The 22,500-nt window shown below is 27.3% G+C and overlaps 2 protein-coding genes across 2 annotated transcripts in view; both read left to right on the top strand.

Annotated features, from left to right (window-relative positions):
• LOC113366379 (tRNA-dihydrouridine(47) synthase [NAD(P)(+)]-like) overlaps positions 1-9,645 on the top strand; it is an 11,009-nt gene extending 1,364 nt beyond the window's left edge. Inside the window, exons 4-10 of the mRNA XM_026607979.1 lie at positions 1,002-1,198; positions 1,259-1,371; positions 2,790-2,956; positions 3,046-3,192; positions 3,288-3,431; positions 5,232-5,425; positions 9,411-9,645. Of these exons, the coding sequence (XP_026463764.1) occupies positions 1,002-1,198; positions 1,259-1,371; positions 2,790-2,956; positions 3,046-3,192; positions 3,288-3,431; positions 5,232-5,425; positions 9,411-9,645 (1,197 nt within the window). The remainder of the gene's footprint in view (positions 1-1,001; positions 1,199-1,258; positions 1,372-2,789; positions 2,957-3,045; positions 3,193-3,287; positions 3,432-5,231; positions 5,426-9,410) is intronic.
• Positions 9,646-17,455: 7,810 nt separating this feature from the next.
• LOC113367664 overlaps positions 17,456-22,500 on the top strand; it is an 8,506-nt gene continuing 3,461 nt past the window's right edge. The window contains exons 1-3 of the mRNA XM_026609251.1: positions 17,456-17,592; positions 18,744-18,854; positions 22,154-22,242. Coding sequence (XP_026465036.1) covers positions 17,549-17,592; positions 18,744-18,854; positions 22,154-22,242 — 244 coding nt within the window. The 5' untranslated portion in view covers positions 17,456-17,548. The remainder of the gene's footprint in view (positions 17,593-18,743; positions 18,855-22,153; positions 22,243-22,500) is intronic.

Here is a 22,500-nt window from a genome sequence, read left to right as displayed (position 1 = left end):
ATTTTTTATTATTTAAGATATCCAAAATTGCATTTTAAACTTCTCCTAAACGATATCGTGAGGGCCGATTTTTATGTATTCATCTTTACTTTTCCAATTGTTGTTATAAAGTGAAATTTTTACGAATTTTAAATATATTGTGGAAAGATAAGTAAAAGATGCAAAGAAATTATATATTGAAAAAAAAAACTATATTGAAAATTTAATACCCGAATCTTGTGTTGGCGCCCCCTGAGGCGTGCGCTCATATTTTTCGCATGCATTGGATTAAAGGTAGGACCGGCCCTGATCAATACTTAATTTCATATTTTAAGTGAATTAATTTGTCATATTTGTTCATATGTGTATCTTTCAATCTGCCATACATATACTGTATTTTATATTATTTCAATTTCTGGCACATCTCAGCTGCTTTTTGGCAATAATGATGTAGACATTTCATTTTTCTTATTCATAATCATAAATTTATTATACATATTCTAATATTGTCTAGGTTCATGAGTAAATTGAAATTTTTGGCAGATGATAGTTTTTATTTGATTTCAATGCAAACAATGACATGTCGTTTTTTGCAATTTTTCGATTTTTTTCTACAATATTGCACATACATCCTAGAAAATTTCCTTAACAAACTTCAGAAACATTTATCAAAATCCGAATAATCGTTGAGGAGGAGTATACAGTGAGTGCTTGTAATTTAATATGAACTTTATATAATAGCAATAAAACTCAAATTGATTCAACTATTGATTTTAGTTAGAAAACGTTTATGTGAAAAAGAAAAGGGCTGTTTTTAGGGTTTTTCCGACGATTATTCGAATTTTTCTCGCCGTAAGAACCATCCTTGGACTTCAATGAACATTTTAAAAAAAGAATTTACGAAACCATCTGGTGGCGAAACGGAGTTCGTCGGGTTTGCTAGTTTTTATATATAAGATAAATAAATATATATATATATATATATATATATATATATATATATATAATTGTTTAATTTCTAGGATTTAAAACAAAATGGTTCGTCTGAACCAAATGTTTTATCAGAAACGACGAATATTACAGAATCTGCAGAAGCAAGATTAGGTTGTGTCACCGATGAAGACATCATACCTACAAGAAAGTGTGAGAAAAACAAAATTGATTGGTCAAATAAATTATTTTTAAGTCCGTTGACGACTGTTGGAAACCTTCCGTTCAGGTATTACATACAAAAATATTAAGTTAATGTATTGAGATTGCAATTTTTTTTTATTTGTAGGAGAATATGTAAAGAATTTGGTGCTGATGTCACTTGCGGCGAAATGGCTCTAAGTATTCCTATAATACAAGGTGCAAATCAGGAGTGGGCTTTGGCCAAACGGCACGAATCAGGTATTACAATAATGCATAATTTATTCCAAAAATTATAATATAACTAGTTGGTTTGGTATTTAGCCTTGAGGCAAGTTACATGAACTTCCCGATATGTGTAAATAATCGACTTAATCAGTAAAAAATAAATTAATTTATGAGCGATTAAAAGTATTCCGAGTGGATTTATTACACATAATTGAAAACGAACGAACACGTTAACTCGGAGTATTTTCTAAAAGCACATTTTCAAAAATCAATACTTTAAAACTATTCACGACTACTGATAAAGTATGATATCTTTAAAACTATTTTCAAATTTTATAAATCCGCGCAGGCTTTTTTGCTAAAGCGTCGGATCTTAACAAATGCCAGGAAAGCTCATAAATTTTTCAAAGAGTGATGGTGAAACGACTTATTGTAGGATCGTAATACTTTTAGTATGTTCTGTAAAGACAATGACATATATCGTAAAAAAAATTTCAAGAAAACTGTCGAACAGTAATACTTAACAAAAAAATTACAAAAAAGCTATCTTTACCGAAAATTAATCAGTACGATTTCTAAGCATGATTTTTAGAATCGTTGTTAAATTTTCAAAATGGATTCAGTGTTGTGAGCCGAGCCGTGGACAAACATTTTATCTTTTTCCTAAATTTTAAATTTTTCTAATCAGTTTAGTAGTTTATGGGAAAACGTCGATGAAGGTCTAATTTGACTGAAAAGCGTTACTAGTATTTTTCAAACTTTGATGAATTTTTAAAATTAAACTACTTGTAGTAAGACCATGAGTATATCGCCAAAAAAAGTTCCATAAAAATCGGCTTAAATTTTTTTCCAACAGTTAATTACAAGAAAACGGCTCAGTAGATTTTCACCTAAAACTAATCAATATCATTCCCAACTAATATCTTTCGAACAGTTTTTGATTTTTTAAAATCGGTTCGGTAGGATGAGCTTAAATGTGGACGAAATGTTTAACACTTTTTTTCAAATTACAAAGAAACGGCTTGGCAGATTGTCGCACAAAACTGACAAACGATAGTCCTCACCGAAATACATCAAATGGCTTTTAAATTTCTGAAATCGGTTCAGGCGTTTTTGAGAAAACGTCGATCAAAGGTCTAATTTTGACAAATGTCAAAAAAACCATACCAATTTTTGCAAACTTTGACGAATTTTTAAAGCTAAACGAGTTGTCGTAGGGCCGTAATATTTTAGTATGACCTAGAAAACTATGGTATCTATCACACACACACACACACATATACACACACACACATACTTTTCCCTTAAATTTGGTCTCATTCGATTCAGAATGGCTTGAAACGTCGAGAAAACATAAAATTAGCGAATCGGATTTTTTGATGAAAACATAAACTTCTCCTTCGGGAAGTTAAAAATTATTATTAGATATTAATGAAAATTTATTTCCCCAGAGGATTTGTTCGGTGTGCAAATATGCGGCTACAAGGCCCATTTAGTAGGACAGGCCGTACAAGTTTTGCAAGAGAATTGTGCAATAGACTTTGTAGATATTAATTTGGGGTGTCCGATTGAACTGATATACCAAAATGGGGCAGGGTCTGCTCTGCTTAGAAGACCTGTAAGTAATGATAATTAAAAATCTATAGTAATAATAATTAAAAATCTATAGTAATAATTTTATAAATTGTTTTTTTTTATTTATTTCAGAACATTTTGGAAGGAATGATTCGAACTTGTGTCGATATGATGGACATCCCTTTAACAGTGAAGACTCGAACCGGTGTTTATGCGGATAAAAATGTAGCTCATGATTATTTTCCTAAATTTAAAGAATGGGGAGTTTCTTGCGCCACTGTGAGTCATATTTAAATAATATATATATATTTATATATATATATATATATATATATATATATATGTAATAAATTATATTTTTGTTGTTATTTCAGATTCATGGTAGATCAAGAGAACAAAGATACACGAGGACAGCAGATTGGGAATATATTGAAAAATGTGCAGCGAGTGTTGAAAATCAAATGCCAGTCATCGGGAATGGTGATATATTGAGCTTTCAGGATTACCTTGAAGCCAAAGTAAGATTTTTTTATACATTATATATGTATATATATATATATATTTATAAATATAAAATATGTATAATTATATATACATATATATAAATATAAAATATCCATCTCACAATGTACGGTTCTGTAATTTTTAGACGGATTTTTTTGTTTTTATTTTTTTATAATGCGGGATTAAAAGTTACATAGAGCCCAAAATTTTTACTTTTTTATCACCAACCCCTATTTTTTTATAGCTATTTTAGTAATTCGATCATTTTTCATCCCGCGTTCTGTCATAGAATATTTTTGGCATAATTTTAGTTCAGATTTTTGAGCTTGAAAAGAAAAATCTTAAATTTTACTTTAAAATACAATTTATTATTATTAAGGGTTGTCCAATCCCAATACCTTTTTTTTAGTTTTAGGATTTATTTTAATTTTTTTATTGCGGAATTAACAAAATATATACAACTCTTTTTACTTCGAAATACTATTTATTTTTATCAATGCAGTGACTAAGGTTTGTCCACCTCTATTTATTTTAAATTTTGGGATCAATTTTTTTTATTTTAATTTTTTATCATTTAAAATTGAAACATACATTTACTTCAAAAAACTATTTATTTTTATCAAGGGTTGTCTACCCCTATATTTTTTTTTAATTTTTGAATAATTTTTTTTTAGTTTTGGTTTGACCTTCATTTGACATAATTTTAGTGAAGATTCATTAATTTTTATCAAGGGTTGTCTACCCTAACTTATTTTTTATTTTTTACTAATCTATATTTTAATTATCTATAAATTGAAATTGAAGTGAACATAGAACTCTCTTTAAATCCAAAAACTATTTATTTTTATCAAGGATTGTTCACCCATATTTTTCTAATTTTCAATCAATTTTCTTTTAATTTTAATTTGAACTTTATTTGACTTAATTTTAGTTATGATTTTTTTGAGTACCTATATGAATATGCTTATTACAACAATTATTCAGGGTTGTGCACTCCTAACATTTTTTCAAATTTTTTGATCATTTTTATCAACCCTAACATTTTTTTGAAAATTTGTATAATTCCAAATTATAATCTTTACTTTGAAAAACTATGTATTTTTATCAAGGGTAGCATTTTGGAATCTAATTTTGAAATCAATTTTCTTTTAATTTTAATTTGATCTATTATTTGACATGGTTTTAGTTAAGTTTTTTTTTTGAATATATGAAAACACTTAAATGTTACTTAAAAAAAACAATTTATTTTCATTAAGGGTTGACCACCTCTTCCAATTTTTTATTGTACAAATATTTCCCGATGCGCACAAACAGTACATAATCGATAAACGGTTTGTCTAAAGAGCAATTTTTACTGACAAATAGAGAGCTTAAGTATTAACCCTTTCTAGTCGGATGCAGCCGCAAAATTCTTATGTATCTCGTAAAGCTGTAAAATTTTCCACTCTCTCAATTTTTTTTGAATATCAGTCAAATTGCTTGGGCACGCCACATAACAATATGATTTAAAAATGAATTATCAGATTCAAAAATTACTTAATGCAAAAGAGATTTATCAAAATCTTGAAACTTGAAAATGTGCCAATTCGATTAAAATAGAATCAGTTTCATATTAGATTGGCTTTTGCAAAGACTATTAAGGGACATTTATATGTGACGTGCTTTGCAGTGGGTAAACTATTCATATATTTTTGGCAGCTGCTCCTTTCACTTATGCATCACATTTGCAATCATACTAAACATTTTATACTAGAAATATTTTTATTACAAAACAAAGTTTGCCAGGTCAGTTAATATATATATTTGTTTTTTAGCGTGTGGCCCCACACATAAGTGGAGTAATGTTAGGCCGTGGAGCCCTCGTCAAGCCCTGGCTTTTTACAGAAATCAAAGAACAGAAAGCCATCGACATATCCAGCAAAGAAAGATTCGAAATCCTTAAAAAATATGTCAATTACGGTTTGGAACATTGGGGAAGCGATACTAAGGGGGTTGAAAACACCCGAAGGTAAAGGATAATTAAATTAACTACAAATTTAATCTTTTTAAATTTATTTTACAAGCCGTCAGTATAATAAGGCTTATGTTAATATTTTACAAATTTTATATAATATAATTAATTATAATTATTTTATGTAACAAAGGGTATGGGCGTGTTTCCATACAGAATCGACCCCACCCTGGTATTTAAATAATTTTGATGCCATTTTATAGGTATTTTTGAGAGAATTCGAAATACCAAATTTCAAATCCGTAGCTCATCATTTGGCCGAGATATCACTGAAAACATGTGAAAGTGGCCCCTTTTTTCAAACTCACTTTTTGTCGGAAATATGAGAGATATCGAAAAAATGTTAACGTCATTCTATTTATACTGATCTTGTCTATGTTGTTCATAACAAATAATGTGAAAAAATTATTTGTTAGTGCGTGAAAGGGTGAAAATGATTTCACATTTTCCATTTTCTACCAGTGCGGCTCTTTTGACTACTTTTATATTAGCATCATTCGAAAGCCTGTACATTTTTCTTCTATTATTCAAAAATTCATTTAAATCTAAGTGGAACTTTAGGAGAAAAGTTGGAAAAACTTAAGCTAGTACGCGCGCTGCCGGTACAAGAACGCCCATATAATATAAAGTCGCTTTGCAAGAGCGACGAGCAAGCATAAGGCTCGACAAAATCTGTATATAAGTATGAAAATATTTATTAAAAACCAAAATTTATTTATATCTTGTATATAAGTATATTCATTAGTCATAATAAAAAATCCAGCGCGCCGAATAAAAATACTAATTATTATTATTGATTATTTTCATTCGCCGTATAAGTTCTGACTAATATATTTCAATGTATGAAAAACTAAAGATTTCAATATTTTTCATATATTGAAAGTACATTGAAAAATATATCTCTGTGAGCAATTTGTTTACACATAGAATTTCACAAACGATAATTATTGTGGTTTTCCATGGAGAATAGGTAAAATAGCAATTATTATTTTTTGAATCGATATTAGTTTTGCAAAAAAATATATTTTCTTTTCTGTGCACTATTTAGAACTTGACTGAAATTGCAATAACTTCACATTTTAGTGACAATTTTATCATAATATCGAAAAATTGCAAGTACTACTAGCAGTACAATAAATATTTACATAGAAAGGGAATTAAATTGAGAAAACTGTGGATGATGCAGAATTGTATAGTAGTTACATCGAAAAAATAATTATAATTGTTTTTACTATTCGCTGAACAAATAATAGTTGTCATTTGGTTAGCCATAATAATTATAATTTTAACAACAGAGATATATTTTTTGTAATATACTTTTAATACTTAATATATTTTTAATACTTATATACTTGCGTTGAATAGCTATGAAATGATTCTGACATATATTTTTATCGATTTTTTATTTAATAACTATATAAATTATAACTAGTGGGGTGTATGGCATCGTGCCTTAAGGCAAATTGCTGGAACGTCCTGTATCGTAACGAAATGTTCGAGGAATACTGAATGTTTTCAAATAGATTATAAATAAATATTGTAACATTTGTCTAATATTTATTAGAATTATATAAACTGAATTGCAAAGTTGAAATTATTTGTTTAAGTTATATTAGAACTTTAGTCAGAATAAAAATAAAATCTGAATTATTTTTGATATACAAAAAAACTAAAAAAAAAAAGAAATTATACAATTTTTTTTCCAAAATCAATTATTTTGTTAAGACAAGCAAAAAGTTCCTTGAATTATTTAAATCGGACGCTTAGATCTCTCAAAAACTGTCATCTTTTACATATATAGCTCCATATCTTCGAAATGGCTTGGCCTGCTTTTGCCGAAAACTAATAAACACTTATCCCAATCATTACTAATTGAATGCTTTTTAGATCATTCAAATCGGATACTCCGTTCTCTCAAAAAGTCGATTTCTATTTTCTGCACTCCGTATTTCCGAAACGGCTAGACCTGCCTTCGCCAAAAACTAATCAGCTCTTTTCAGTTCAGAAACCTTCAAAACGTCGAGAAATGTAAAAATTTTCAATTTCGATTTTCGGCCCATTACAATAACTTACCATAAAAAATCAAAAAAGGTAATGAATTAAAATTAAAGTACTTTTTATTGCCGACGTAAATATATGAAAAATATTGAAATCTTTAGTTTTTCATACATTGAAATAGTCAGAACTTATACGGCGAATGAAAATAATCAATAATAATAATTATTGTTTTATTCGGCGCGTTGGATTTTTTATTATGACTAATGAATATACTTATCAACAAGATATAAATGAATTTTGGTTTTTAATAAATATTTTCATACTTATATACAGATTTTGTCGAGCCTTATGATTGCTCGTCGCTCTTGCAAATCGACTTTATATTATATGGGCGTTCTTGTACCGGTAGCGCTTGTACTAGCTTAAGTTTTTCCAACTTTTCACCCAAAGTTCCACTTAGATTTAAATGAATTTTTGAATAACAGAAGAAAAATGTACCGGCTTTCGAATGATGCTAATATAAAAGTAGTCATTTTCTGGTAGAAAATGGAAAATGAAAAATCATTTTCATCTTTTCACGCACTAACAAATAATTTTTTCACATTATTTGTTATGAACAACATAGACAAGATCAGTACAAATAGAATGACGTTAACATTTTTTCGATATCTCTCGTATTTCCGACAAAAAGTGAGTTTGAAAAAGGCGGCCAACACTTTCACATGTTTCACTGATATCTCGGCCAAATGATGAGCTACGGATTTGAAATTTGGTATTTCGATTTTTTTCAAAAATACCTATAAAATGGCATCAAAATAATTTAAATACCAGGGTGGGGCCGATTCTGTATGGAAACACGCCCAGACTAGGGAATGCATACCGATGGAAAATTTCAATTCCGGTAATTCGGTAATTTTTCATTTTAAAACCGGAATACCGGTAAATTACCGGTATTTTTATTATCTTAAACAAACGTGAACAAAATTGAAAGTTACTAGTACAAATATAAACAAATGTATATATAACTACAACTATATTCAACTAAACAATAAAATAATTTTTATTTTTATATAATAATTTAACAAAATTATATCCAATTTAATTAATTCATTATCACTATCGAGTATATTGAAAACTTTTCACCAAAAACAAACTTATGAGTAAGAAAGACCAAAAACTCATAAAAGATCATATTACATTATTATAATAAACTGTATGTGTTAAATTAGCATAATCTCCAATATTAAAAAAAAAAAATTCTACACTAATTTAATATCGGATATTTTGTCAAGATAAATAATAAGTTACTATAATTGTTGAGTATTGTTATTTATCACATTGTGATGCTTCTATAGTATTTTCAAACTACGAAACGTTTTCGAAAAATTATATTTTATAATTGAAATAAAAAGCAAAAATATTTATTAATTATCATAATTATTATGTATAAAGTTAGAAAAAAATAAAGATTACGCAGGGGTAATCTGTATGATATAAAATATTTTGGCGCAAATATCACTTAAAAAACCGTTACATTTTTACAAAAGATGAAACAAACATCTATTATTATCTATCAGTCCAATTCTATTTATTGTAACACGATATGAAGCCCTTTGGAAAGCAATAAATATTCAATTTAATGACGAGTTGAGATAATATTTGACATATGTTTATCTTATACAATCACTTGAAGATATAGCTGTTTATGCGATTATGGAATTTAATGATAAATTTGTTCCGAGAAATTTAAACTTTAGTGTATTATGTATCAAATAGCGCTTATTATGTGAAAATACCAAAAATACCGGTATTTTTGGGGTAAATACCGGTAAAAATAGCGCCGAAAAATCGGGCGGTTTACCGGTAATTCGGTATACCGGTATACCGGTATTGCATTCCCTAGCCCAGACCCTTTCTGGTTATTTGATTATATGACTATAATATATACTGTTGTGACGAATTCTAATTATTTTTTTTTTTACAGATTTCTATTAGAATGGCAATCATTTCTCTACCGATATGTGCCTCTGGGTTTGCTAGAAAGGCCTCCACAAAAAATTAATGAAAGGCCACCCCTTTATCGTGGACGGGATGATTTGGAGACAATGATGGCTTCGAATAATTGTAAAGACTGGATTAAATTAAGTGAAATGCTTTTGGGACCTGTTCCCGATGGATTTACCTTTTTACCAAAGCACAAGGCCAACTCTTATTCCTGAACGAACACGATTGTATGTAATGTAAGAATTTTGTTTTATTTTATTATTAAATCATTTGTATATAGTTAGAAAAATATAGATTTGTTTAGATAAAGGAATCGTATGATACTCTTTTTATAAGGACCTAAGTTTTTTATTAACTTCCCGTAGGGCAAGTTATAGTAATCGCAAAAAAAATCGAAAATGAAAATTTTTATATATCTTTACGTTTCAGAGGTTTCTGAACATTTTGGCATACCTTAGAAAAAATGGATGTATGTGTGTGTGTGTGTGTGTGTATGTATGTACGTGTGTGTATGTATGTGCGGATACAAATTTTCGTCGACGATTTCGGGAACACGGATCAACCGATTTGAATAATTCAAAAAGCATTCGATTTGTATTGATAAGGAGACGTGCTGATTAGTTTTTGGCGAAGGCAGGTCCAGCCGTTTCAAAGATACGGGGCAAAAAGTGCCGAAAACGGTAACTCAGTTTTTAAGAGAACGGAGCGTCCGATTTTAATAATTCAAAAAACATTTGACTTGTATTGACAAGATGAAGAATTGATCAAATTTTCATAAAGGCAGGTCTAGCGGTTTCGGAGATCTAACGAAAAAAGTTTAAAAAAAATGCCATTTGGCGGTCAAAAATGATCATTAGACATATGCACATCAAATTATCAGATATTTTATAGAGATTTTAACAATAAGTATAAATTTTGTTTACATTCCTATGGGTTCCGTACCAATGTTTATTCGTTAGATGGCGATGCGGCGCTTACGCGCTTTTACATTTTATCTCCATGCAGTTAAAGCAGTACGATTGCTTTGAAAAAAGTTCAGATCTTCCAAAATATGCCAAAATGAAGAAAACATTATTTTTACAAAAAAAAAAAAAAAAAAAAAAATTCAAAAAATGTCAATCGTTTTTAAAAAAATAATAATTTTTGGTACGGGAAGTTCCAGCAATTTGCCTTAAGGCACGATGCCATACACCCAACTAGTTTTATTATTTAGATCATTTTCCATCTCCTAAAGATAGATGCATAATTTGCTCGTCAGTAGAGTCCTTTTCTTAAATTTCTTCTAGTGATAAATATATGATTTGCTTGTCAGTTGAGTCCTTTTCATCTGCTAAAGATAGATAATTTGCTCGTTAGTAGAGTTATTTCTCATTCCCTAAAAAAAGATAATTTGCTCGTCAGTAGAGTCTCTTTTCAGTCAGTAGAGTTTGTTTTTATTTCCTAAAGGTAGTTAAAAAAAATGTTTTACAGTATTGTTCACTTTTTTAAGTTTCAAGGTCGATTATTAATTTGCTCGTCAGTAGAGTCCCTTTTCATCTCCTAAAGATAGTAAAAAAAATTGTTTGTTAATAGAGTTCCTTTTTTAAGTTTCGTTCTATTATTAATCTGCTCATCAGTAGAGTTCTTTTTTATCTACTAAAGATGGATAAATAATTTGTTTGGCAGTAGAGTCCCTGTATTAATAAATCTTTAATAAATTTTAAACCATTCGATTAATATGAATGATGTGTTTGGTGAACGCTATATACGAGGTCTGTTCAAAAAGTACCCGGAATTTTCGTTTTTTCAAAAAAATATTTATTTATTCGTCTACATTAATGTGGTCCCCTTCAAAGTAGTCCCCCCCAGATATAATACACTTATGCCAGCGTTTTTTCCAATTTTCGAAGCATGATATTCACTTTTTGTTATGTCCTTGAGCACTCTCAGCGATTTTCTTCAATCGAGGAAAACCGCCGTCCTTTCATGGGTCTCTTCAACTTTGGGAATAGGAAAAAGTCACACGGAGCCATATCTGGTACAAATACAAATTCTTTGACTTTTCAATTCTTCCATTGTAAAAATCGCCGAGCTCAGAAAAACACGTCGAACCTTAGCGACTACCACAGACAAAGTAAACAGTGAATATAGCTGAAAATTTCATCATACTTTAGGGGCATGTATACCAACACAATAAAAAAAAAATTTTGACAATCAGACACTCCAGACCCGCGAAATTTAATTATTAGTAATTCCGGGTACTTTTTGAACACACCTCGTATACATATATAACATATATTTATATTTGTATGTATGTATGCATGTGTGTATGTATGTGTATATGTATGTGTGTCCTAATTATAGAAAATTAATTGAATTGAAATTAATTTGTTGTTCCATGGAAAACAACACAACAAGATAAAAATAGATCCAGAGTGCGACTCTTTGTTATTTATTAATCTTGATTAAACAATAGAAATTTAAATTATTTCTGTAATTACGAAATATTTATACACACAGATAATGTATATATATATATATATATATATATATATATATCGTGCCTTGAACTAGAAATCGAAATCAAAACAAATGTTCTTTGAAAATGAGCATTTGATTTCGCTGTTTTTGTTAAAATTCTGAAAAATAACCATACTGTGCAAAATGTTAAAATAATGAAGAAAATTTAATCTGTGTGACTTGGATTGAGAATAATATCTTGAATTAAACTATATAAAAAATATTTTGATATAATATTTATATTTTTTTATTTGAATTATAATATAAATTTTGTACATCTCAAACAGACGGAAGTGTCTGGTACGAGAAATCGTACAAAATATCTATACAATAGTATATATTTGTTTTCTACATGCCATTATTATATATATGTATATAATATGGTTATAACAACATTCTATATCATTTATTCTATATTTCAATCATACGTATATTCATTTTTACATTTATACTTTGGCTTAATTTATTTATCTAGATTTTCTTTATAATATTCTTTTAACTTTACTTAAAACTTGATTTTAAATTTAAAAATATTTATTAATGATTTTGATTGACTAATTTTTTTTAAAGTTACATGAATTTTAATAAAAAAAATTGAGGGTTTGTCAAAGTTTCGTTAACACGATTAAATATAAGACGATAGTTTCTCATAAATGACGCAAAAAATATGAAGTATGAATTTGATAAATTACATAGATTTTGAGTGCAACAAGTGTGTATGTTTATGTGTGTATGTGTATATATTGTATTCCTCTAAATTAAATGTATGTATGTATGTTCTTGTGTGTTTGTGTCTCATGTGTCGGTAGCGTGTGCTCCATTAAAAGTTTAGTTGGAACTAAATTGACACACGTAGACTTTTATTAACCTTAACGACAGGGCTTGCACTTTGTTGACCAAAAACCGATCGAGACAATTCTCAAATGATATTTTCCAAACTGTTTTTGAATTTTCAAAATTGGTGCATGATTTTTACCTAAAACCGTTGACGAAAATTGTTGCACTTCTCTTGCTATTTGTAAAGAAATGGCTCGGTGGATTCTTGCGCAAAACTGACAAACGCTAGCCCTTATCGAAATATGTCGAAGGGCTTTTAAATATTTGAAATCTGTTCAGCCGTTTTTAAGAAAACGTGGACGAAAAGTCAAATTTTAACTCACACACACATACTTTGTTTTTCCAATTTCGGTGCCAAACGATTCAGAATGACTTGGCATAAAATTAGCAATTCGCTTTTTTAGTGGAAGCTAAACTTTTCCTTTGAGATGTAAAAATATTATTCATGACTATTATACACCGAGGTTCTCACAATAATACAAATGAACTAAAATTTAACTATTTAAGTCCTACATTTCTTTTTGAACAAGGAAAATGGTATATTTATTTTTATTCATTCCTTTATTTAATTTTTTTTTTGATAATGCCATTACATATTTATATTTATTTATCTTCGGTGCCTTAAGGAGGTATTCTAGTGTAGGCGATGAATTTTAGGTCATTTTTAAAGTGTCGTAAAAGAAAGCAATGAATGTTTTAACTATCCATTTTTTTTACCACTTGTTTATTAATATTATTAAAATACATAACAAAAATTGAAAAATAAAAAAGTTGAAAATTGTAAAAACTGGCAGCTGATGAAGCGGGTGGTCTCAAAAAATTGGCACCTCAGTCTTGACATGATTTCAGCCCTCTCACCCATCGGAAATGCAAAAAATAAATATATTATTAATCTACAATGATGTCGCAATCAACCGAACTAATAATGAGTAAAAAAAATGATTTTTTTACAAATTGGCGACTGTTTGAAAAAAAAGTGTTCTTTTTACTGTTTTTTGAGTTTCTCGAGTTTTTTAAAAATAGTAAAAATTGAAATTTGGGGATAATCTCAGTTCGGGCTATAGATAGGTCTATAAACAAGACTCTCTGAACATTTCAAGTGAATCGGTCGAGTAGAACTCGAGAAATCGTGTCAACAGTACTGAAAAAGTCTGTTCTGAAAGAAACGCATTTAAAGTTTTGTGTGAAGCCACCCCAGTATAGAGACCGAGTCAGTAAAATGCCTATATCTCCGAAAATAATTCAAATTCTTAAAAACCTTCTCGTACCCATATTCTTAGATAGTTAAAGTTTGAAAATATGAAATAAAAAAATCGATTTTTTTGAATTTCTACACTAGAATACCCTCTTAATATATATTTTTATAGTACATGTAAATAGACGAATTTGTAGTGCATTTATCTATTATATTTCTTATAACTTTCAAAGTGATATGAATATGACATGAAAAAGATATCAAACGAATTTAAACAATATTGAATAATGCACTTTTTATTCTTGTATTATAAATCCCTACAGCAATTTGGAATACCTTAAAAATGTATTTGAAGGTTCAATATTATTTATACTAGCAATATGAACTGATTTATCTATTATATCTCTTGTAACTTCAAAACCGCCAGTTTAATATAAATGAGATATTTAGCGAATATGTTTGGAATTGAATAATCTACATTTCATTCTTATATCATAAATCCCTACAGCATCTCGGTATACCTTAAAATAGAAATTGAAAATACAACTTTATTCAGTCAGTATTCTATACTGACTTGTTTTTGGTGATCTATAAATTTAGTGGTATTTATTGTATCTTTTGTAAATTTTAAAATCTTTAACATTAAGGGGTACGTAGTGAAACCGCCTAAAAAAAGGTGATTTTTGGGAATTCATATTAAAAAAACTACTTTATCAATCATTTCAAAATTTTAGGAATATATTTATACATGTTTTAAGAATACATAGTAAAATTTTTGAAGAAAAAAATTAAATATTTTTTAAGTTATTGTCGATCTCCAACAGTGCGACAAAAAAAGGCCCTTTACTGCTGCAATTGATTCCGGTCAAAATTCGATTTTTAATCCGATCAAAAAATCGATAGTTCATTTTACAAAGAACTGTATATAGAACATGTAAAAAAAATTTGATAGTGATCGGAGCATTTGTTTTTGAGTAATCGCTGCAGCAAATTCGGAAAATGCTGTTTTGAGAAAAACGCGTTTAAAGATAAAATGATCGTTATACTATATACTATATATGTACTCTTTAAATGGCTGTGACTCAAAAACTGTTTAAGATATCGATTTAAAATTTTGGTATGTTATTTTTAAAGGTATAACCTATCGAAATATGGAAAAATTGAAAGTTCGGTTTTTTGAAAATTTCACACTAGTTGTGCACCTTAAATAAGATATTAAGCGATTTTTTGGTGATTTTGATCATAATTTTGTTATGTACTCATTTATCGCAAATTCGGAAAAAATTAAGTCTTTGTAATAAATCACTAAATCGTTTTGTTCTATCTACACATAACTAAAATCCGAACATGATATGCGCATTTTTTTTTTTGAATATCACCAACTTTTAAATTTAACAAAAACAATTACAACTTTATGCCTATCTATTTCTTCATTCATTAATATTTTTTTTATTTTTTTAATGGTCAACCCCTGTACCTTATCCATCCATTTATTTGTCCAGCCTCCGCCTCTGGACCGTTTTTCACCATCAGCTCAAGAGACTCAATTGAGAAATTATTGCGTGTCAGTGGTTCACGAATCTAAAACGTGAAAAAAAATAAAAGTGATTTAATAATAAAAATCATCTAAAACATTCTACATCAGTAATAAATAAACAAATAAATAAATAAATATTCGTTTTAATTACCAAGTTTGAAAAACTTTGAAGAAAATCATCGGTTTTCTGTGTGGTCGTTGTAAAATGACTTTTGGTGTTGTAAGTTAAAAAAAAATGAATTAAATTACTTTTTTTTATTCAATCATTATATTAAAAACATAAACTAAATAAATATAAAATTATACAAATCAATAAATAAATTTAATGTAAATAATATTGATATTAAATATAAAAAATTAAATATATATGTATATAAAAATTTTGAATTAAAATAAATTGACAATTGATTTAAATTATATAAATTAAAATAATCATAAATATAAATTAGGTGTAAGTGGCATTTCGCCTCGAAGCGAAAATAAAATTTTCAACTGTTCATGAAAATAAAATTTTACGTCAACAAAAACAATATTTTTTCAACTTGTATATATACATTAGGTTGTCAAATATCTCCCTTCCGCCTTTTTGTATTATAAACCAATAGCAAAAAAGCGGAAGGGAGATATTTGACAACCTAATATATATATATATATATATATATATATATATATTATAATTTCGACCAAGAAGAAAATATTTTGGCATTTAAAAATTTAGTGCATATTGGATATATAAATTTGACATTCAATATTTTTAAATTAAATGCAAAAGTAAAAAATCTGATATTTATATAAAAAATTATATATTTAGATAATGGTACTGCGTTGATTCAGACTAAAATCTAATTTATTCATTGATTAAAGAAAATATTTCACTATTTGACATAAATAAAATTAAAATAAACAAAACACTATGATGCGTTGGAATTAATTATCGAAATGTAAAGAAATTTGTGTAATAAAAATATAACATTATTATTAATATATCATGTATATTATAAGAACTTCTGCAAAGCGGCAAAATATTTTTGATGGCAAAACAACGTTTGCCGGGTCAGCTAGTATATATATATATATATATATATATATATTTATATTTATATATATGATAAAATTGTTCTTGGGCATCCATCCAGTAATTAAAAACAGTTTTATTGAAAGAAAATGTTTTTATTCATTTTCCGCAAACACGTACGCACAAATTTTACATGTAACACATACTCCAAGCTGACAACATGTTCTTTTGGAATAAGCTTTTTTATAATAAAATATATTATTTATTTTAATTTTACAATTATTTAAAATTTATCATAACTCGACGTTTTATCAATTTGTTGTTTCATAATATTTTCGTGCAATTTTGTGTTGTTTTTGTGTTTTTTTTTCCAAATTTATTTGTATGGTGAGTTTCTTTACATTTGTTTATTCTATGTTTGTTCTTCATATATACTTTCACAATATATATTTGTTATAAAACAAATTTATTAAATTGGTTAGATTTATGTTTCTTTACATGTTTTTATTTATTTTTGTCTGTAATTATGTATTTTTTATATTGTTTTAAATTGTAACCCTGATATAATTAATTGTAGCACTGAAGATGGGTCAAATCAAGACCCGAAACGTATGTTTTTTGAATAAAAACATTTTCTTTCAATAAAACTGTTTTTAATTACTGGATGGATGCCTAAAACAATTTTATCATATTATTTCACCATCTGAAGAAAAACTTATCGCTTTATATATATATATATATATATATATATAAAGCGAATATTATTATTAAATATATATATATATATATATATATATATATATGAAATATTAATAAAATAATTATTATCCTTGAAAATTTTCCTTACAGATTTATAATTTTAATAAAAAAAACCTTCATGTTTTTAGTGTTAATTTTATTTTAAATTAATTGTAGTTAGTCATGTTATTTATTTGCATAAGTGTTAATTCGTATAAAAAGTTATGAGTGTTAATATTTAAATAAACTTTAAATTAATTGCACTTTAAAAGTTAATTTTAAAAGTGTTTTGGCAAAATGAAGACGGATTTTGGAAATGGTGCCAGTGTTGCAGTAAAAGGGTGAGTTTATTAATATTTATTTATTTATTTAAATATATATATATATATATATATATATATAAATCAGTTTATATTTAATATATGAATGGGGTCTTGTAGTTATTTTTAGCACAGAGTGACAATTGCAAAATGGATTTAAGTGGATAATGTCACTCTGAACAGTTTAATCCATTTATATACACATTATATATATATATATATATATATATATATATATAATCTCATTCAATTTTCAATATACTGACATTTATTTAAAAAACAATAAACTACAGGACCTTATAAAGCTTTTCATAAGCTTGAAATATTTTTTTCTATTGAATAAATAAGTAAATCACACAATTTGAGCATTAATTTCCGTACCAGTGTTTATCCGTTAGACGGCGACGCGGCGCTTACGCGCTTCGATATTTCGTCTCTATGCAGTTGAAGCAGTACGATTGCTTTGAAAAAAAGTTCAGAATAATTTTTCTTCAAAAAATTTTTTTTTCAAAAAATGGTAACTTTTTGTCAAAATTTTATAGTTTCTCAAAAATCTAATTGTTTCAGAGTAATTTTTTTTCAAAAATGTTAATTTTTTTAACAAAAATAATTTTTGGTACGGGCAGTTCCAGCAATTTGCCTTAAGGCACGATGCCATGCGCCCCACTAGTTTTTTATCTAGATTATGATTTGTTGAAAAGATAATAGAATTTTTTTAGCTTTGCTAGAATTCTGTTATTATTCCATACAAGAAATAGATTTTATTATTTTACAACTTTGACTAAATAGTTGTAAATGACTATATATATATATATATATATATATATATATATATACATGTATAAGCACACAAGTATTTTATAGCAGTTAAATAGTTAACCTCTCGAAGACCTTGAAAACACAATTGAATTAAAATCTCTTTAGATTTCTTATAGGAAAATCACTATTGAAATACAGACACACCAATATATATATATATATATATATATATATATATATATATATAAAAGGATTTAAAATACTTGAATCAAAAACTTCTCGATGGAACATTTCTCGCTTTACAATATTTATTATTCTTTAAATCTCTTGTATTATAATTAAAACATTAGAACATATATATATATATATATATATATATATATATATATTATTAATATTCAATTATTTTCTAGGGCTGATGTCCGTCGTAGAAGAACAGGAAACTTCTCCATAACTCCAACGGAAGGCAGTGAACTGGTCTTCGAGAATACTAAATTTTTAAATACAAAAGTCATGGGAAAACGGTGAGTAGATAAACCATTCTTATTTTTCAAAATAATATTAGTTATATATAAATAACTAACAATATTTTTAAATACATAATTATTGTTAGTCGATGTAAAATGTTTCCCATTAGTAATAATAGTGATAATAGTATAGTGCGTAGTGAAAGCATTATAATAGTGTTATTAATTACTAAAGACTTAATTATTAATTAATTAATCCAGTTATCTAGATAAATTCTTCTCATTTATTCCGCCTGCTTGTTTGCAACTAAACGTACATCAAAGTTCGTGTCTATACATTAGGTGTATTATTTTATCTTGCAGTACAAAATGATAAGATACAATGTTATTAATTAAATTAATTAAATTATCTTATCTTGTTTTATGAGTAATGAAGGCACTTCAGTTTATCTTTATAGATTTAAAAAGAATGCGATTTATTTTAATATTTTATGAATATTTCATATAAAAGTACATATACTGTGTTGAGTGAAACTTATAATTATATAACAAGAATATTCTTTTGATAAATTGTACTAAAATCATATATATATATATATATATATATATATATAACAGCAATGTTTATTTATGAATAAACCTCACATTTCGTCGTTTGCTTCTGAGTGTTTCATGTAAAACCGGTACGCGGATTTTGTCACCAACCTGAATCTACCCCTCGTTTGAGGTTAAAGGCTTTTTACGCCTACCGGTTTCCCTTGGGACACGTTTTTAAAATTATATACGTTTTTTATTCATAGTTGTTATTTTTGTTGTAAGCTGTATATCTATTCATGAACTAATGTCAAATTTTATTCTAAACTTATAGAGGGCATATAAAAAAACTAGTGGTTTATGGCATCGTGCCTTAAGGCAAATTGCTGAAACTTCCCGTACCGTAATGAAATATTCGAGAAATTTTAAACGTTTTCAAATATATTTTTTACAAATACTGGGTAACTTTCATTATTTTTGCTATCTTTTGTTGTATCTGAGCAAATCAAATGTAAATCATAAATAAATCAATTTATCTCCAGAACATTAACAATCGTCATTTCATTGCGAATTCAATTTCAAAAAAATAAATTAGTTGCCTAATTTACACAAAATTGAAAAAGTGCTCCTATATAGTCACAGTCTATACGCATTTGCAAATAATTCTGTGCGACATTTTCACTTATACTGTGCTTAGCTTGGCGGCATTTTCACATTTTCAATAGATAGAAAAGATTTACATAAACAGTCTAAACGCACTTGCGAAAACATTTTTGCTTAGCTTGGGTCATTTTTTGAATTTTTAATCTAAAATTACAAAAATATTTAAAAAAAAAAAAAATTAGAAGGAATTTTTTTTCCCAAAAGCAGTTATTTTGTCGAAACAAGCAGACAGTTCTTTGAATCATTTAAATCGGACGCTTAGTTCTCATAAAAACTGCTATTTTTTTACATTTAGCTGTGTTTCTCCGAAACCGCTGGGTCTACCTTTGCCAAAAACTTATAACCACTTGTTCACGTCATTACGAACTGATTGTTCGTAATGGCAAAATGTTTAGAAACTTTCAAAACGTCGAGAAATGCAAAAATTTTCATTTTAGATTTTCGGCCCATTTCTATAACTACCCTACGGGCAATTAATTAGATCTTAATTTTGCTTTTAATACTTGGACACAAACCTTAATAAAAATTGTATATATATACATATATATATATATATATATATATATAGTATGTGTATATATTTTATGTATATTTATTTTAGCGGCTTAATTTAATCCAAGTAACATCAAAAATAGATTTTTTACGATCCGCATTAAAACCCGATATCAGAGAAAATCGAACGAGCATGACGCAAAGTTATCGGAAAAATTTTTTATGTGCGAAAATAAATATGAACTGATAGATTTTTTTGTACAAATATTTATAAAACAAGATAAGATTGTATATAAATTTTAATAGTAAGAAAAATGGGAAGTGGGTTGTAGACTAAAATTCGGCAAGTTCTGTCTTTTTCTTTAAATATTTTTTATAACATTTCTATAATTGAGAAACAAGAGATAAAATAGATAAAAATTTTATTAAACGAGTAAGAACTTGAAAGAATAAATAAGTAGAAAATGATTGAAGGAGTGAGAAATTGAAAAAAAATAGTGTTTGAAAAAAATTAATAAAAATTCGAATGAATGAATGAGCGAGTAATTAATTCAAGAGATTTAATTCAGAGAATACAAAAGATTTTAAATGAATGAGTAAGAAATTGAATAAAAGATGAAGAAATCAAATAAATTGTCGAAAAATTAGAATGGGGGTGAGAAATTATAGAATGAGCGAGTAAATAAAAAAACGAGTGAGAAATTGAATAAAAGAGTAGAAATTGTATAAATCAGTGAGAATTTGCATAAACGAGTGAGAATTTGCAAAAAAGAGTGAGAAATTGTCTGAAAGAATAAGAAATTGCTTAAAAGAGTGTAAAATTGCATAAAAGAGTGAAAAATTATATAAATGAGAAATTGCACAAAAGAGTCAGAAGTTGCATAACAGAGTGAGAAATTGTATGAATCAGTGAGAACTTGCATAAATGAGTGAGAAATTGCCTAAATTAGTGAAAAATTGATTTATTGGGTGAGTAATGGGGCAAATATTTGATAATTGAACGAATCGATAAAAAATTTAATGAATGAATGAGAAATTAAATAAATTAGCGCAAAATTTAATAAAACAGTGACAATTTGAAAGAATGAATAAAAATTTGAATTGAGTTAGAATTGAATAAATCAGTAAGTAGTTAAATGAATGTTTGACGAATTGGATGATTTTGTGAGTGAGACATTATATAAATTGTCTAGAAATTAAAAGATTGACCAAGAATTTAACACTCTGGGTAAGAATTGTAGAATGAGCAAGTAATTGAATGAACGAGTGAGAAATTTTATGAGTGAGAAATCAGCATAACAGAAAAAAAAATTGTCAGAGAATATTTTTTCTTTTTTCGGAATATAATTTTATTAAATCTTTAAGATGATATAAAAAACAGTTCTAGAAAGGCGCCTTAAGCGAAAAGCGTATTATGCGGGATCGAGACCAAATATTTCAAAATGTAAGAACAGGGGTGGGCAAGGTTAATTAAATTATGCAAGGTGCATTATCGCCTTAAGTTCCACCATAATTAGGTGCAAAAACAATCATTTATTCAATTTTAAAATATTAAATTTTGTTTCCGAGTTTACGTATTTAGTGTATTTTTTCTTCATCTATTTTATTTTATTGATTTTAATCTATTTCTCTCTCTCCTTATTATTATTATCTGTTTTTTTTTTCAGTAAAATCTCGAACGAAGTCCTACCTCAAGGCTCTGCCGGCGTTTTCCGACAGAAGTCATTCGCAACATGTGACCGGCAGCTGACATCGGGTGCGTTTTTTTGCACAAAAATCATGCACTTTTTGTATATTATATATATATATATATATATATATATATATTATATATATATATTTGAGAATATATTTATATTTAAGGTACATGTCACGATGTATGAGCGGAATGTTCTCCTAAAGTACTGAACCGATTTTGAATTTTATTGGCTCACTGCTTGCATTTATAGAAACTTAGGTTATAGGCTATAAAAAAAATCATATTTCATATTCCAAATATTAACATTTTAGAAAT

This window comes from Ctenocephalides felis, unplaced genomic scaffold (assembly GCF_003426905.1).
Source record: "Ctenocephalides felis isolate EL2017-DRISC unplaced genomic scaffold, ASM342690v1 CF-g0.4_SCAFFOLD_01170, whole genome shotgun sequence".
Lineage (NCBI taxonomy): Eukaryota > Metazoa > Arthropoda > Insecta > Siphonaptera > Pulicidae > Ctenocephalides > Ctenocephalides felis.
Note: the sequence above shows the minus strand (reverse complement) of the source record. Positions and strands in the feature narration are given on the sequence as shown.